An 18,355-nucleotide genomic window follows, 5' to 3' on the forward strand; every position below is an offset into this window, starting at 1 on the left:
GGTTTTTAGTGATCCTTGTTTTTATTTGTAAGCTGCTGTAAGTCCCATCAGGGGAAAGGTGCAATATATATATATATATGGTAAAGGACCTCTGGACGGTTATGTCCAGTCAAAGGCAACTATGGGGTTGCGGCGCTCATCTCACTTTCAGGCCAAGGGAGTCGGCGTTTGTCCACAGACAGCTTTCAGGGTTATGTGGCGAGCATGACTAAACCGCTTCTGGCACAACGGGACACCATGACGAGTGCCAGAGCGCATTGAAATGCTGTTTACCTTCCCACCACAGTGGTACCTATTTATCTACTGGTTCTGGTGTGCTTTCAACCTGCTAGGTTGGCAGAAGCTGAGACAGAGCAACGGCATCTCACCCCGTCACAGGGATTGGAACCGCCAACCTTCTAATCGGCAAGCCCAAGAGGCTTAGTGGTTTAGACCACAGCGCCACCCGCGTCCACTACTACAACTACTGCCACTAATAGTAGCAAATCCTCTTGTCACAACTGTATAGAGTCTTCATTTGATGAGCTTGACAAACATCCAAACTTCCTCCCAACTTGGAAGCTTCAGCAGTGGCAATGGCGTAGCGTGGGTTGTCAGCACCCGGGGGAAGGCAAGTAATTTGCGCCCCCTAACCCGTGGATTTGCGCCCCCTAACCCTAACCCCCAGATGTTGCGCCCGGTGCAGCCGGCCCCCCTGCACCCCCCACGCTACGCCACTGAGCAGTGGGCAGCGATCCCCACCACCACCCTGCCCCAAAGTTGGGGGAAAGGCTTAGGACTGTTTGGCAGCTGTGTCTTCCAAGTGTAGGACCAAACTGGCGACATATTCAGACACTGACTTTTCCTGCTGCCAGATCGGTAGTGTTGGTTGTTGCTGGCAGCAGTGACTAATAGTATACACTCCTGCCAGCCTGGAAATGGACAGGAAGAGTTGGACTCCATGGCCTGAAAGCACTCACAGCACCTTCAGGCTAGTGGCTCCTGAAAGCACACACCTGCCCATCTAGCCAAGCCATTGGTGAAGGCAGAAGGGGTTTTCATAGGCAAGGAGAGACTGTTAAGTCAACTACAATTTTCGATTTTCCAGCAAGGTCAGCCCAACTTTTTTTTACTCCCACAAATAATTCATGGGGTTCACTATCAGCTCTGGGCCTAGATAACTTGAGATAAATGTAATTAGGAACATTCATGGCAGGTGGATCTCATTGGCTACTTGGGGGTGGCACTTTTCAGTGGCATGGAAGGAGATGAGCAGGGAGGGAGGCTGATGTTTCTGCGCCCTGTTGCATGTGGACTTCTGATCTGTTCCAAGAATGCTCCTCTTGTGTTCTGCCCCCCAAGAACAGACAAGTGTGGAAGATACTGCTTTCATAGTCAACAATTAAGTCTTTGCATCTTGTGTTTGTTTTGCTTCTGCCACAAGACATTTTGCAGCCTGAAAACTCCCCACCTTGCTAGGGTAAATGTTTTAAGAATTACTTTTGTGCCATGCAGATAACATCTATTTCCTTCTTCGCATGTTTCACCCTTCTACATGCCTCATTTTTGTACGCATGTGCACTGCCTACACATAGCTGTTCAAGCATACAACTGCATGCGTCTGTCTCATGTGGTGGGGTGGGTGTGACTTTGTGATGTGGCAGATTTATTTAGCTTGTTTGTTCACAGGGTGCGTTCAAAAGCTTTGGAATGATACTTTATTGACTTCCCTTATCTGACTTTGGCTGTTTACTGACATAGGAACCACTCCCCAAAAATGTAGGTTTTCTACTTTCTACTTACCCATTGTTCTGTAAGCAAAAGCAGTCCCACTGTGAGATTAAACATTCTATTAAACATTTTTTTAAAGGGGGAAATTATTATGGTCAGGTTAGTTTCAGAGGCCAGTGTAAGACAGACTATTGTAAAGCCTTAAGTGTTAAATGAGTGTCAATGTGTTAAATGAGGCCAGGTAATGATTACTGAAATGAGAGTAGGAGTATTGCATGTATACCAGAGTGCTAGTATTTTCATTATGTCGGTGAGTATGAAAATGTAATTGAAAATAAATATAATAAAAGATTTCAAAACCAAAAAATCTCTATTATCAGGGAGGTAATATATAAATGATTCAGGGCATAGCAGGGTCGTCTTTAGCATATGCAGCACTGGGGTGCAAAAATTCACCCAGTGCCCCCAATTTGGGGGGGCAACTCAAAGCTGTAGAGCTTTTTTAAAAGGAGCAGCTCAGACTTGTTGAGCTTTTGAGGAGGGGGGCAGCAAATACCACTAACATGAAAAAGTAAAACAGCTGCAATACCTCCGTCTTTCCATTTTTGCGATCATGCTAAAATGAAAGATACCACTATTACAAAATGACAGCTGATCCATATAGAGCATAGCACAGATCCATACACAGGGGTCTTACGTTGCACATTTAGACAGCTAAGGATAATTCCTAGTAACAGAATTGTTTTCAAACCCTTCAAACTCCCATTACCCCGGCCACTGGCCATGTTTGCTTGAGCTGATGGGAGTTGTAGTTCAGCAATATCTGGAGGGCCAAATGTACCCTAGCCCTGGTCTGGAACATTTGCTGTATCTAACCAAATTTCAACTAAATTTAGGCCCTTATTCAAAATGGTCATTGAAGTAGAGCAACTAGCTTCTTGTAGGCTGTACTAATTAGGCACTGCAAGTTGCTATTGTTTGATCGGTTTCTATATAATTGTATAGTCATTGTTTAGTCGTTTAGTCATTGTTGTTGTTTAGTCATGTCCGCCTCTTTGTGACCCCCTGGACCAGAGCACGCCAGGCACTCCTGTCTTCCACTGCCTCCTGCAGTTTGGTCAAACTCATGCTGGCAGCTTCCAGAACACTGTCCCACTATCTCGTCCTCTGTCGTCCCCTTCTCCTTGTGCCCTCCATCTTTCCCAACATCAGGGTCTTTTCCAGGGAGTCTTCTCTTCTCATGAGGTGGCCAAAGCATTGGAGCCTCAGCTTCAGGATCTGTCCTTCCAGTGAGCACTCAGGGCTGATTTCCTTCAGAATGGAGAGGTTGGATCTTCTTGCAGTCCATGGGACTTTCAAGTCTAGACAGTACTGTTACTCAATTTCTTAAGTGCTCATGTGAATGAACTTGAATTCTCATTTCTAAATTCATAGTACTCTCTCTTTTTTGTATATGCCAATGAAATCTGTATTTTTCCTATGTCCACTGCTGGAATTTCAAAAGCTTTGCACCAGAAAAATATATTTGTTTTCATTTTTTGTTTAACCCTTTATATTTGTGTAGTGGACTCCAGCAACTGATGAAGAGCAGGCCAAATTTGACCAAACATGGCCGGAGAAATAAGGAGGCTTTCACGCACGCTGCTGGACTGTCAGAAGAATGATGAACTGTGTGGTAAGAATGAAAACAACTTTCTCTCTTTTAGTGCACTCTACATCTGGAAAGATTGCACATGCTGAGCTGCAGCAAATCAATAGTTTATAGAAAATGTTTTCTGGCTTAGTTGGACAATTCTATCAGCCTTCCTTAATCAAAACGATCTTGCAAGATGGGCCTTTGATGTGATCCAGCCGGGCTCTTCTTAACGTTCTTACGTGTTCTCATCTTCTTATGTGCTGCATTGTGTGTTCCCTTAACTGTTTCAGCTAAGCTCAATATGTACAACCAAGTAGAATGTGTAACTGTAATTTGTTTATTTTAAACCATATATTCATAAGCAATCCCCTTGGCAAACCAATAATAATAGCTACATTCAAGGCAGAGAAGAGAGCGTAGGAAGAGCATCAGAGAGATGCTCCCTGGCCCTTTCCACAAGTCAAAAATCATACATGGCTATGGATAACAAAGAAGTACTATCATTTTGTGGTTTCCCACTAATTATGTACAGTACTGTATGTGAAGTCTAATGTCAGTAAACCCAAAAGCAATTCTGGTGGATTGGGACCCTGGGGAGTCAAGGGCATGTGGCTTCCAGAAAATGGAATATGGAATAAATTAAATGTCATTTTATTTAATGGCCCTTCCACCATTTCTAAAAGATCGCAAGCTTTTGAGCTGAAAATTATCTTTAGGCACAGGTCTTTACAGCAAGTAAGTGTTTTGTTTTTAACATGTTCAAGGTCAAGATGTTCACAAGTTATCGTGACTATGCTGCAGTCTGAGAAGCCAGAATAATCTTAACTTGATAGATCGTTTGGCCTGTCATTTCTGTCCTTGTGAGAGATGCTTTTGTTGCAGAGAGCGAGAGAACAGCTTGAATAACTCTTGCGCTGCACACCTGCTTGTGATGAGCCAGATGAACACCAGCTATTATAACTTTATTATCATTTGCTATTTCCATTGACAGTTGTACGAGAGAATCAGACTGAAGTAATCATTGTACCAGTCCTCTTGATAGGGGTATTTGTCATTATCTTAAGTGTCATCCTTTGGCTCCATTACCAGAGCATGAAGGCAAAGCAGCAGGATTCTCCAGAGTCCAGAGAAGAAGGTAAGGACAGCTGTCAAAATTGCCAGGTGCCAGGAAAAGAAACTTGGAGGGGTAGTCATGATGGCTATATGCCACTTCCAGGATCATGCGCTGTGCTCCTCTGATTACCAGTTGCTGGGAAACAACTATACAGTACTTTCTCTGAAGACCTTGAGGTGACGAAGGTCTTGAATTTTCAAGTCATACCCTAAGACCTGACACACCCCTACAGATCTGAGAACATGCCACCTTCATACTTAGAGTCCTGTTCATGTAGCAGTGTTGCCTCAGCATAGCTTCCATAGTTCTCTTCCACCATGATGTTAATCTAGACCAGGCTTCCTGAACCTCGGCCCTCCAGATGTTTTTGGCCCACAACTCCCATGATCCCTAGCTAGCAGGAACAGTGGTCAGGGGTGATGGGAATTGTAGTCTCAAAACATCTGGAGCGCCGAGGCTGAGGAAGCCTGATCTAGAATGCATCTGAATCACCAACTGGGGATGTGGTGGTAGTTCCATTGCCGCATGCCATGCATTCTTTTGGGGCATTCTTTAAACAACGATTTTCTATTGATAAATAAAAAGAGCCAATGTTTTATATTGGCTATTTGTGTTGCAAGAACATCTGTCTTTTTGAAATCCTGTTTTATTTTATTTTTTTAAAGATTTTTATTGAAGTTTCACAAATTATATAATAACAAACAAGACATTAATACAAACAAACAAAGAAACAAAAACAAGTATAATTTCAATCCCTTATTTTCTTGTAACTTACTTCCCCGACTTCCTCATACCTCCCCTTTCTGTATTCCAATTTCCAATTATTAATTCAGCAAATCCTCTCCCTTATTATCCATTTAAATTTTTAGACTTTCTTTTCTTTTTACTTAATCATTACAGCTAGAAACCACATAATTTCTAAACCCACGTCATTCTAACATTCAATAATTTTACAATGTTTCCTAAGATAGTCCTTAAATTTCTTCCAGTCTTCTTCCGCTGTCTCTCTTCCCTGGTCTCGGATTCTGCCGGTCATTTCTGCCAGTCCTTGAAATTTTAAGATATTTCCCAGAACAGAGGGTTAGAGAGTACATGGCTAAAACTAAAATGTATGGGGTGGCAAGTGGGAAATACCTACTCTGTGTTTCGCCACAAGTTTTACATTTGCTAACAGGTCATATCCCAGTATCAGAAAAGAAGAAAAGCCCAGGGAAAATGGTCAGCATATCAGAACATACTACCATCCAATTAAATGAGACAACCAGGAGTTCCTTGCTTAAAACTGCAGCCTTAACCTTCAAGGAGCTGGAGATTCCACATGAGAGAATATCCTGGGAGTCACTGAAGCTTATAAGAAATGGCAGCTTTGGGGGAATCTACAGAGCAGAGCTGAAGACCAGCAACCCTGGGAAAACTCAGCCAGTCTTACTGAAGGCCTTGAAAGGTAATGCGAATGCCATCCAGCTTCATGCAGGGCTGGAAATTTTAACTTTTCGTTTATTTGCTGGCCTCTGTCTTATTGTGGGAGCTTTGCACTGAACTGGCAAGACCCGTCTACTCTAGACAAAGAAGTAACATTGGTGCTTTGATAGTGTAGAATCCATACCTTCTGTTCAGTCCTGCATCTGCAACTGCAGAGAACACTGCAAAACCCTCTGCAGGGATGTCCAACAGGTCGATTGCGATCTACTGGCAGATCCCCGCGATCTTTTGGTAGATCGCGGTCGATCTCTGACTCCCTTTCCTCTGCATTGGTAAATCTGCCCCCTCGTCCCACCCTCCGTTGTTGTTTGAACTCAGGAAGGGAAGACGGAGCTCCCTCTGTGTGGCTGTTTTCATCCATAGCTATGTTTTTGTGACTTAACCCCAACTTCCCTTGCCTTCCTCCCCTCCCCAAGAAGCCTGCACCTTAACCCCCCCCCCAAAAAACAGGGCTCTCCTCCCCCAAAAAACTCAACAAGTTTGAGCTGAACTCCTTAAAAAACGGGGGTAGATCACTGCCAGATTTTAATTCTGAAAGTAGATTGCAGTCTCTTGGGAGTTGGCCACCCCTGCAGAGGGTTTAACATACGTGATGTGGTGTTTAGCTATGCTGTTCTGCAAAGGCTGTGTGTGTGTGTGTGTGTGTGTGTGTGTGTGTGTGTGTGTGTGTGTTGCTGTTGCAAGCCGTTTTAATTTCCATCCAGGCTCAGAGACCAGTGCTAGAGCCTCTGAAGATCTTTCTCTTCAGTTCTAGCACAAAAATGGTTCCTATTCTTTCGTGTATGAGACCTAGCTGGGTGTGTGTGTGTGGAATTTAGAAGCAAGAAGAAAATGAGAATCCATCTGTTTTCTGCTTCTTGGTGGAGCTTAAGGAATAGCTCTGCTCTGGTCAAGATGCCTGAGATATTTTAGGTGTTAACATCTGCTAAAACAACTCAATTCTGGTAGAACATCAGAACATTCTGGGGCCTCTCTGAACCAGAGTAAGCTTTCCTTTCTTCCTTCTTACCTTCCCAAAGGAGAATCATGGGTAGGCAAACTAAGGCCCAGGGGCCGGATCCGGACCAATTGCCTTCTAAATCCGGCCCACGGATGGTCTGGGAATCAGCGTGTTTTTGAGCAGAATGTGCAGAATTTTGAGCAGAATTTTATTTAAAATGCATCTCTGGGTTATTTGAGGGGTCTGCCTGGTGTTTTTACATGAGTAGAATGTGTGCTTTTATTTAAAATGTATCTCTGGGTTATTTGTGGGGCATAGGAATTCGTTCATTTATTTTTTTCCAAAATATAGTCCACCCCCCCCCCAAGGTTTGAGGGACAGTGGAGTGGCCCCCTGCTGAAAAGGTTTGCTGACCCCTGATTAAGAGAGTCATACCAGCGTCTCTCACTCATTTTTAACTTCCCTTTCAGAGTCTGCCAGCTCCCATGAGATTAAAGATTTTATGGAAAGGATTAAGTTTTATCAGTTTCTTGGTAATCACGAAAACATCGTTAAGTTAATCGGGTGTTGTGTGCACCAGATGCCTCTTTACATGATATTGGAGGATGCTTCCAATGGAAATCTTTTGAACTTCCTTTGGACCTGCCGCAGGGTAAGTCTGAAGAAAGGCTGTGCCTAGCTAGATCTGATCGGTCTCCAATATATTGTAATACATACAGGTGAACTGTTGCCAAAGGAGTTCATGACCAGAGATTCTTTTGGAAGTGGGCATGTCTTTCCTCTCCCCTTCCCTGGCTGAAAATGATATCACCAAGGTGTGTGTATATGTTTAAAAGAGAACAATAGACAGGTGAATCTATAAAACACACAGGAGATTTGACTTGTTCTCTGTGAGTACTAAGGAACCTTAATGGGAGAACAGGATCCACTGGAGATCTAATGCTGTGAACTTTTCATCTTGAGCTTAGCCTCTATAGATGTGTAAGTAAGTGTGGCATCACAGTTACATTCAGTCCAAGGAAAGCACCCCAAGGTAAGGTTACCAGATGTCCCCGTTTCCCGGGTACAGTCCCCGGATTTACAAATCAGTCCCCATACAAAACCCATTGAAAAGTTGAAAAGTGTCCCTGGATTCATTGAAAAAAATCTGGTAACCTTACACCAAGGTACAATCTGGAACTCTAAAAGTTCTCACTGTTCAGAAACTGTGGCGCAACTAACAATAATAAATAACTACCTAACTATAAAGAGGGATGCGGGTGGCGCTGTGGGTTAAACCACAGAGCCTAGGGCTTGCCGATCAGAAGGTCAACGGTTTGAATCCCCATGACGGGGTGAGCTCCCCGTTGCTCGGTCCCTGCTCCTGCCAACCTAGCAGTTCGAAAGCAAGTCAAAGTGCAAAGAGATAAACAGCTACCGCTTTGGCGGGAAAGTAAACGGCGTTTCCGTGTGCTGCTCTGGTTCGCCAGAAGTGGCTTAGTCATGCTGGCTGTACGCCGGCTCCCTTGGCCAGTAAAGCGAGATGAGCGCCGCAACCCCAGAGTCATTCACGACTGGACCTAATGGTCAGGGGTCCCTTTACCTTTACCTAACTATAAGGACCGTGGGAATAGATATATAGTAGTACAGTAAACAATTGAGCTAAAATCTATGCAACCAATACCTGGAGTGGACGTGTGCAAAAATTAGTATATTTTAAAGCTACCATTCTGCTGAGGATCTGGGAACGTTATACTGTAGCTGGGAGTGCAATGACTATAGTAATTTGGGGAATGTGACACTTTCTGGTTAAGAAGGATGAGTACAGAAACAGTGTGGAGCTGTAGGTTGTACTTAGAACTTTAGACACCCATCTGTTTCCAGGTGCACTCCTATTCATGTGTGGCTACCTGTGGAGACACAGGGCTGCCTATGCAAGGCCACCGTTCCCTTTTCCCTGGGTGCCCTCCCAGTCCATCTCCAGTTTAGGGTCAGCCATCTTCCCTGCTGCTCTCTCAGGCCTGTCTGAGCACTTCCCTCCAGGTGCCTTCTAACGTGAAAGACACTACTGCCCCTTTTCCAAAGGAAAGAATCTGGTAGCATTGTCCCTCCCATCTCACTACCTGGGGAAGTAGTGAGTGTGTATCAAACCACCTGTTTCTGTCTTGCTAGGATGTGGTGACCATGGACGGATTGCCGCTTGATCTTACAGAGAGACAGGTCTATAAAATTGGACAACAAATTGCATCAGCTCTGGTAAGTTTATTAATTAAGCCCAGCCCCACCCACAACTAGTTTCTTTCAGAGCATGAGAGTAACACCCACTCTAGGTAATTTGTTTGGTTCACAAGAGATATAAAATGTCTACTAAATGGACTATGTATTGGCTAAACTTACCGGAAGAATAAGAAATCAAGACAACAAACTTTTTATTAAGGAATGGAAATCGTTTATTGAATATTTGCAAATAAAGACATTAGCAGTATTATTGTAAAGACTTGCAGTTTCTAAAACATATATGAGGAAACAAATAAATAGTTAATTGCGATATGCAGAAGAAAAGAAAAAGAGGGTAAATTCATGGAACTGCTGGAAGAAGGGAAGGGAAGTCAAGGTTTGATATGTGAGAATTGTTTATTTTTGTTGTTGTTGAAATGTTTATATGTAATAAATGAAAATTATAAACTTAATAAAATAAAATGCTTACTAAAGTCTTTGAAGCTTGGACCCACGCTTGCCGATGTAACAATGCTAGGGGAGGCTGCAACTTCGTGACAGAGCACATGATCTGCGTGCAAAGTTTCCAGGTTCAATACCTGGCATGTCTGGGAAGGGCTGGGAAATACACATTCCTGTCTCCTGAAGAGTCACTGACAGCAAGGAGACAGTGCTAAGCAGATGGACCATTGGTCCAAGGAGATTCCTATATTCCTAACACAACTGGAAGAAAACCTCTGGGTGCTGCTGCATTGCAAAGGATAAATACTGTATGAAACAATTTCATGCCTACAGCTAGGAAAACACAGCCTTGCAAGAGATAAATACTGTATGAAACTAGGAAAATACTAACCAAACCTTCTCCCCACCCCAAGATAACTGATTTCCTGTTCTAAAACCTAATTTGATTTTGTGTGCTGAATATCTGATAAAAGGTAAAGGTAAAGGTACCCCTGCCCGTACGGGCCAGTCGTGTCCGACTCTGGGGTTGCGCGCCCATCTCGCTTAAGAGGCCGGGGGCCAGCGCTGTCTGGAGACACTTCCGGGTCACGTGGCCAGCGTGACGAAGCTGCTCTGGCGAGCCAGCACCAGCGCAGCACACGGAAACGCCGTTTACCTTCCCGCTATAAAGCGGTGCCTATTGATCTACTTGCACTTAAGGGTGCTTTCGAACTGCTATTCGAACCGCCGACCATACGATCGGCAAGTCCTAGGCACTGAGGTTTTACCCACAGCGCCACCCGCGTCCCTAAAACTTTTTCTGTTTCCACCCGGTTATCTGATAGGACTTGCCAAATCTAGATGTAAGTGTTGATGCATACTTCATGTCAAAACAGGGAGAGGTGCTCTCAATGTAGCAGCTGACAACATATCATTTCTAAATTTTCCAGGATTTTCTTCAGGGGAAGAAACTATTTCATGGTGATGTGGCAGCCAGGAATGTCCTAATTGGCAATGCATTTACTGTGAAGCTCTGCAGACTGGGACTGGCGTACAGAGGCCACACCTGCGGTCCCAGCTCCATCGCACAAACTGTTCCACTCAAGTGGCAGGCTCCAGAGCGACTTATGAAGAAACCACCCAACATCAAGTCAGACATGTACGGGTCCATTCAGTTATCTCATAAGCTAGGCTTGTTGGTCAAAGGTTTGCCAGAGTACGCCTGCCTATTTTTCAACAGATGTAGGCATATTTCCAGCTGGTAATTTGACTGCTTCAGCCCAAACAATAATATTGGGTTACTCAACTGCACTGTTGGGTATAAGTTTGGTCAGTTCTTTTTGCTACACAGCCACCCCTCCGGAGACTCAAGGCTGAAAGAAATCAGTTGTTTTATTGATACACATTGCTTCCTTCAGAGAATAATATTTTCTTCATAATTAATTTAGTATCATGAACTTTGAAGAAAGACATAGGAACATAAAGGAAAATGCAATACACTAATGTAACACAGATTGAAAATGGCATAAGCTTAATATTACGAGTGTACTGAGAAGGCAATCAATCAGATTAATTAGAATAAGAATCCTTGGTACTTCCTATGCTAATTGAATTGAACATTTGGCTTGTTTCTGTTCACCTAGTTTCCAAAATGGCTTCATAAACTTCCTAGCATTTTGGAATAAAGTTCCATTATCCAGTGCTATAGTTTAAGGATGGTGTTATCTTCAGCCAAAATTGAGTGTGTGTGAAGGTGAGAAGGTGTTTGAGTGAACGAATAAGAGTATGAATGATTGAACGAATGAAATTCCGAATGTCCTCTTACATTGATCAGTGACTGGAATAGAGTTTTTAAACCTTTTCCATCACTTACGGTGGTGCAACCTGACACGAGTCACTTTGACACACTCCAGCAAAACAATCCAATAATGTTATGATGCCACATCCTCTGTGCTGCTGCTGCTGTTGTTCTCTTAAGGATTTTATTAGGTATGATATTTTTGTTACCCATATCATCAGGTCCTCATCACTCAGGATGCCAGGGTCTCACATTGACTATGGCTGTGGTTCAGCAACAGCTCCTCCTAGCTTGCAAAGGGTTGAACTTTTCCAATGTACAGCCATCAGGACTCCCCTGGTGCTTGCTGAAGTTGCTGGCTCCTTGAATTTGGTAGGGCCCAGACTAACCTTAAGGTACTTTCCCCGCAGCTCTCAGTGGAAGGAATGAAGTGACTGCTTCTGTTAACCCTTTTCGTTTTTCTCTTTTACTTTTGTCGTTTTGTTTTATGGCAGATGGTCCTTTGGAATCTTACTATATGAGATGATCACATTAGGTAAGTAGAGAATAAATGCCAAAGAATCACAAATAAATGGTCATTTTACAGGAACTAGATAGAAAGAGGGGAAGCCAACCCTAACATACAATCTCGAATGAACAGACTGTGTACATGGATAAAGATATGAAGAAGGAAGACCTGACTGGGGGGCGGGGAGGGCTGGAGTGGGAAAGGGGGGGGGAGTAAATCGGAAGGTATTTTGAATTGATTTTGTTATGTAAGCCTTTTTTCAGAAACCATATATATTAATGTTATGTAGTTAGGCATTGTAGTATGAATAAATTTTGTTCTGTATTCTTTGTTTTATAGAATATATATAATAACGTTATGTTACTAAGCAAATTTAATAAAATAGGAAAAAACATTAGGTAAGTAGAGGAAAGCAATCCTGAGAAGAGGCTGCAATCCTAATCATGTTTACTTAAAAAATGTGTTTGAGTAATTGTGTTAGATAAGAGCGTGAGATCCTCTGGTCAAAGCTGCAACTGAGTTTTTAGTTTAAGCAGGCTTTGGAAGTGGATAGCTCGGTTGGCAGAGCATGATGCTCTTAACCTCAGGGTCATGAAGCCACTTCGGCCAAAAGATTCCTACATTGCAGGGGGTTGGACTAGATAGCCCTCATGGCCCCTTCCAACCGTATGATTCTGTATCAAGGATGGTCAAATTAAAACACCCCACACGAAACCTTACTTCGATTTGCATTTTGTCTTAGCTGCTTCCAACTAAAAGAAAAACCACATATGAGAGCCCATCTCATGTCTCATCTGGATTTAAATGAATGTTTTCATTTAATTAGTGTAAAAACTCTCGTGGGTTTTCATTTTATTTTGCCACCCAGGAGCGCCACCATTTCCAGAGGTTCCCCCGTCTGATATCTTGCAACACCTTCAGAGGCAACACACTATGACGAGGCCTTCCAGCTGTCAGCCAGCCATGTAAGATTGCTCCGCATCCCATCTTATAATGCGGGCTGTGCCTTTTATTCTAAATTATTACCTCGTTTCCTAAAGGATCGACCCACCACACATCATTCTGTTTCCTTCCTGCTATCTGCAAGAAGCACCTTTGCACCTGAGCCAGCATTTGAAAAATGTTGAACCTTCACGCCCCCACCCCAAGACAAGCGACTTCGTGGCTCCTTTATGAACAAAAGTATACAGCTGTGGTTTACATGTGACTAAATTAGGAGGGTTGCATCCCTTAGCTCCATATGCCAGGAAACAGACCACACCTATGAAGGCTCACCTGGAAGTAAATCCCACTGAGTTGCATGAGGATAAGCCCCAATGAATGTAGTGGGACTTACCGTATTTTTCGCTCTATAAGACGCACCAGACTACAAGACGCACTTAGTTTTTTGAGGAGGAGGAAAACAAGGGGGGAAAAATTCTGAATCTCAGAAGCCAGAACAGCAAAAGGGATCGCTGCGCAGTGAAAGCAGCAATCCCTCTTGCTGTTCTGGCTTCTGGGATAGCTGTGCAGCCTGCATTCGCTCCATAAGACGCACACGCATTTCCCCTTACTTTTTAGGAGGGAAAAAGTGAGTCTGACAGAGCAAAAAATATGGTACTTTCATCCCTATAGGGCTCATCCAGATTTGTCCTGTTGCTCCCCCCCCCACCCGGAAACTCTACTGCTGAATCAGAGCAAACGTCAATAGCGCTTTCTCCAGATTGTCATTTGCTCCGATTTATTACTAAAGAGCGGGTTTTCCAGGGGACAGCGACAGAGCAAGGGCAAACCTGCTCAGACCCATTCCTAGAAGGTGTGGGGCAAGCAGACAAGTGCTCAGAGCTGTGCACGGGACAAGCAGAAGTGTGGATGGGCAGCAAAAGCAGATGTGGCCACTATCGTGAGCTGTTTTCCTCTCCTCAGTTTAACCCCTCCCTTGCCAAATATCATTGCTTTGATACCCGACCCCAAAAAATTCTAGAAGGGGGGCGGTCATGATAAGTGTAGTGAGGGGGAATAGAATGCTGATCCCTTTCCCCACACACAGTAATCTATATGCTGCGCTCAAACACTTGGGGCTGAGGAGGAAAGAGGGACTTCTCACTTAGTCTGAAGTCTGGAAGTCAAGTTGCCACTCAACATCCATCTTGATGCAGAAGAGCAGAGAGATTGGGTGCTACTAAATCACCCATCTGCTGAAGCATGTGAGTGAACACAGAGATGTTCCAGTAAATTTGATTTAAAGAAATTTCTGCATATTTATGATATAAAACAAATTCTCACAGTATTTTGCCCTATGAGAGTACGGTCAAACATTTGCCGTTTTAAAAATTGCGTTCCTGAAACTAGCCGCTCTTATTTTGAAGTGAAAGCAGGCTTAGGCCCACAGTCTAGAAGAGATGGGGGGAAGCTTTGGCCTTCCAAATGTTGCTGAACTCCAGCATCCATCATCCCTGACCCTGCTTGCTGTGGCTGATGGGAGTTGTAGTTCAGCAACATCCAGAAGGCCAAAGGTTCCCCACCTCTGATCCAGAACATGCTCCCAATCCAGATTAGAGGACCACACCAGTTTCTCGCTAAATATCTTCTCCTCCATGGCTGCTCTTTGCCCTGGTCAGAGGTAGGGTCCCACCCACCCCACACCCCAAAAATAGCTCCTTTGGGTTTTGGGGGGCAGGAAATAGGTGCAAGGCTCTGAACTGCCCCCCCCTTTAAAATAAATGTAGTTAGTTTAAGCACACCTTTTTTAAAAAGGGGGGGGAAATGAATAATGGGCTGTGTGATTTGGCCCTGAAGTCTACATTCTGCCTGTTACCTTGGGTCATATACCTCTCAAATAAAAGGCTTCCTGAAAACTAATTTCATGAGGCAAAACAACAGTAAACATGAGGCAAAAGCAATTGTCTAGAGCACTTTATGCCTGGTTTTCTGCCTGCAAGTGCCTATGTTCCTTACTCTATATTTTATTATAAACATGTCACAGTTTGTTACAGAAGGCTCCCAAGGGAGCCAAGCTACACAGTATACAGAATGAGATGGAGTAGAAGGACGTATTAGGCACTTCAGGATGGCGTGCAAGATCATTTTGAATATTTCCTCACATCGAAAACTCCCTGCATGAAATGGATTCTAGTCAATAAAAGCTTATCCCATAATACATTTGTTAGTCTTTAAGGTGCTATAAGATCCTTTGTTATTTCTTTCTACACGTGGCAAACTAGCATATACGCTAGATTTCTTGACATAGGGGGCTGTCTCTAGGTGTGTCCCTTGACTCACAAAAGGCTCTTTGTTCCAGGGGAGGCATCCAAGAACAGAAAGGGGAGGTGGTTTTCATGGTATTGCAAAGGGTCCCCTAAATTAAAAAAACCTTTCCATGACTGGAGGGACACGATTGTGATATAATCCTGGGAGTTTAGGAAATATGTAGCTATCCACCTACAATCCAAAATGGTATCTGCCATTTCACTCTGCCACCTTGTGATGCAAGATGCCTAAATATGCATTGCACTGTGAGATGAACCACTGCCCTTTCTTTGACAGGGATAGCATTGCGTATTCAGGTGCCCTTACCGCCCCTCGAGGGACGCAGGTGGCGCTGTGGGTTAAACCACAGAGCCTAGGACTTGCCGATCAGAAGGTCAGTGGTTTGAATCCCCGCAATGACGGGGTAAGCTCTCGTTGCTCAGTCCCTGCTCCTGCCAACTTAGCAGTTCGAAAACACGTCAAAGTGCAAGTAGATAAATAGGTACCGCTCCAGCAGGAAGGTAAACGGCCTTTCTGTGCGCTGCTCTGGTTCACCAGAAGCAGCTTCATCATGCTGGCCACATGACCCGGAAGCTGTACGCCGGCTCCCTCGGCCAGTAAAGCGAGATGAGCACCGCAACCCCAGAGTCGGCCACAACTGGACCTAATGGTCAGGGGTCCCTTTAGCGCCCCTTGACTGGCTAGGAAGAATAGACACAACAGAGTTTAATTGGGTCAAATAAGGCCACAGCTGTTTACAGGTGTAAGAGGTTTGTCATAGGCATTGAGCACAACCATTGGCTTCCAATGTGTGAATAGGAAGTGAATCGGGGTCAGCCCAGCAGCAGGGGAGTCCTATGACCCACATCAATAGGGAGACCCCTGCGGGGATCTCCGCTTTGAGGGGTGCTGTGGCCCACCTGGGCATATGGACAGGAGCAATTCCTCCCAGGGCCCTTTAATGATATACCTTAATTTTGGAGGGGCAGGCAGAGACTACAACCTCCCCTCCATCCAAGACTAAGGTTTACCCACTGCTATAAAATACAGTGGTGCTTCGCAAGACGAAATTAATTCGTTCCACGAGTTTTTTCGTCTAGCGAATTTTTCGTCTTGCGAAGCACGGTGTCGGAAAAGTTTTGGAAAAGCTTCAAAAATCACCAAAAACCTCAAAAAAGGCTACCACACCGCGTTCTATGAGTTGCTCCTCGAAGTCAAGTCACAACTGTATTAATGGTGTTAAGAAAAAGGAAACAAACTTGCAAAAAACGCAAGACGTTTTCGTCTTGCAAAGCAAGCCCATAGGGAAATTCGTCTTGCAAAGCAGCTCAAAAACTGCAAAACCCTTTCGTCTTGCGAGCTTTTCATCTTGCGAGGCATTCGTCTTGCAGGGCACCACTGTAGGTAAAAAAGGGTAAAGGATCCCTGGACGGTTAAGTCCAGTCAAAGGCAACCATGGGGTTGCAGCGCTCATCTCGCTTTCAGGCTGAGGGAGCCGGCGTTTGGCAGCTTTCCGGGTCATGTGGCCAGTATGACTAAACCTCTTCTGGCACAATGGAACACCATGACGGTTAACCAGAGCACACGGGAACACCGTTTACTTTCCCGCCGCAGCAGTACCTATTTATCTACTTGCACTGGTGTGCTTTCAAACTGCTAGGTTGGCAAGAGCTGGGACAGAGCAACGGGAGCTCACCCTGTCACGGGGATTCGAACCACCGACTTTCTGATTGGCAAGCCCAAGAGGCTCAGTGGTTTAGACCACAGCGCCACCAGCTATGACTACTATAAAATATGCAGCCCTCCACTTACAATCCAAAATGTTACAGACCAGAAACTTGTCTGCTGACCCTGCCACCTCATTCTGCAAGATGCATAAGGATAGGTGCACAGGTCAAATCCATGAGATGAACCACTACGCTTTCTTTGACAGGTATAGCATTATGGTGGCCTGCTGGCGCTGGACTCCAACAGATCGCCCTTCGCCCACTGAGCTGATCAGGAGGCTGCAAACAGGAATCAAGACCAGCAATGACCAGGCTGTTCTGCAAATTCCGGAGCTGGTGGTGCCTGAGCTCTATGCTGCTGTAGCCGGGATTGACTTGAGAGATCTCGCCACAGATTACACAGTGTTCTAAAAAGGTGCCTTTTCATAATGTGCAGAAGGCAGACTCTGCGAAATGGTAGCTTCTTAAGACTAATCAAGAAAGGAAATGGCATCATTTCAGTTCACCATGGAAAGATGAAGGAGAAAATGAAACTGGATGTTAGGAAGCCTTTCTTAGTTGCTGTAACGGAAGAGGTGTGATATTGTGCACATTTTATTCTAAGCATGTCCAACTGACTTCAATGGGTGACCCGTACAACTGTTCATAGAACTGTAACTTTAGTAGTAGATGAAGAATTGATAGTTACCCAGGAAACGGCTTCGACCGACCGGCTAAACCAGGTGAGGGTAGCCTGTGTGGCTGACCAGGAAAGCCCAAAAGGGCATAGCTGATTGGTGGCTTTGTCTTCTGGTGTTAATCTGCTGGCCCTATGAGCTTAAAGGGGTTTGATCTCCATCAGATTTTCCCAACCTGGTTGCCCTACTTAGGGGGCGGCAGGTCACCCGGGTGTCACCACTGAGGGGGGTGACAAAATGGTGGGCGATACTCACCGCAGGGCCTGCAGGACGCCCAAGCTATGCTTCTCTCCTGGCAGTGGCGCGGTGGCTTGGGTACCTGCAGGCTCCGAACTGCCCCCAAACAGTCCGCCTGCTGCCTCCCCCTCAGCTGTAGGGCAGGTGAGTGGAAGGAGGCAGGCAGACTCCTCGGACGCCCGCGGAGCGTCCTGCCCCGGCTTGCCCCACTCTGCGGGCGGCTGGCCCCACCCCGGGCGCAGGGCACGCACGCCGCCCCAGGCACCCGATTGGCTTGCTCCGCCGCTGCCTACCTACAAATGTTTTGAGCTGGCTGGAACTAATGGAAGTTGTAGTCCAAAATTTCTGGAGGACATTCGGTAGGGGAAGGCTGGCTGCAAGTCTGTTTGTTATCCTGCGGCAGTTGTGGCATTCGGGCCTTCCCACGAGCAATGCATTTGTCAAGGAAGAGAGCGTGTGTCACCTGGGAGAGGGACTGATGCTCTTCTCAAGCCAGACGACAGCAGGTGATGTGAGGAAGACCGAGGGCTTTGCCACAGCACACACTGGAGATATGCACAGTCACTTAGAATAGTTCCTGCTTTATTAGACAGAAACAAAGAATTAAAAGGAGGTTGTTTTAAAAAGCGTTCTAAACGTTTTGTATGTGTGTGCATGCATG

The 18,355-nt window shown here is 44.9% G+C and overlaps 1 protein-coding gene across 7 annotated transcripts in view; it reads left to right on the forward strand.

Moving 5' to 3' along the window:
* STYK1 (serine/threonine/tyrosine kinase 1) overlaps positions 1-18,320 on the forward strand; it is a 23,028-nt gene extending 4,708 nt beyond the window's left edge. For 3 of the 7 annotated variants that reach the window (XM_083481879.1, XM_083481877.1, XM_083481878.1), the window contains exons 2-10: positions 3,275-3,385; positions 4,338-4,481; positions 5,635-5,904; positions 7,353-7,534; positions 9,034-9,117; positions 10,470-10,678; positions 11,812-11,852; positions 12,694-12,790; positions 16,987-18,320. In XM_083481879.1, the coding sequence (XP_083338005.1) occupies positions 3,319-3,385; positions 4,338-4,481; positions 5,635-5,904; positions 7,353-7,534; positions 9,034-9,117; positions 10,470-10,678; positions 11,812-11,852; positions 12,694-12,790; positions 16,987-17,191 (1,299 nt within the window). In that variant the 5' untranslated portion in view covers positions 3,275-3,318 and the 3' untranslated portion in view covers positions 17,192-18,320. Of the gene's footprint in view, positions 1-937; positions 1,092-3,274; positions 3,386-4,337; positions 4,482-5,634; positions 5,905-7,352; positions 7,535-9,033; positions 9,118-10,469; positions 10,679-11,811; positions 11,853-12,693; positions 12,791-14,790; positions 15,489-16,986 lie in introns of those variants that run through there. The other 4 variants (XM_083481882.1, XM_083481883.1, XM_083481880.1 and 1 more) reach the window with 3 other exon arrangements.
* The last annotated feature ends 35 nt before the right edge of the window (positions 18,321-18,355 follow it).

Source organism: Podarcis liolepis (genome assembly GCF_965112155.1).
Source record: "Podarcis liolepis genome assembly, chromosome: 17".
Lineage (NCBI taxonomy): Eukaryota > Metazoa > Chordata > Lepidosauria > Squamata > Lacertidae > Podarcis > Podarcis liolepis.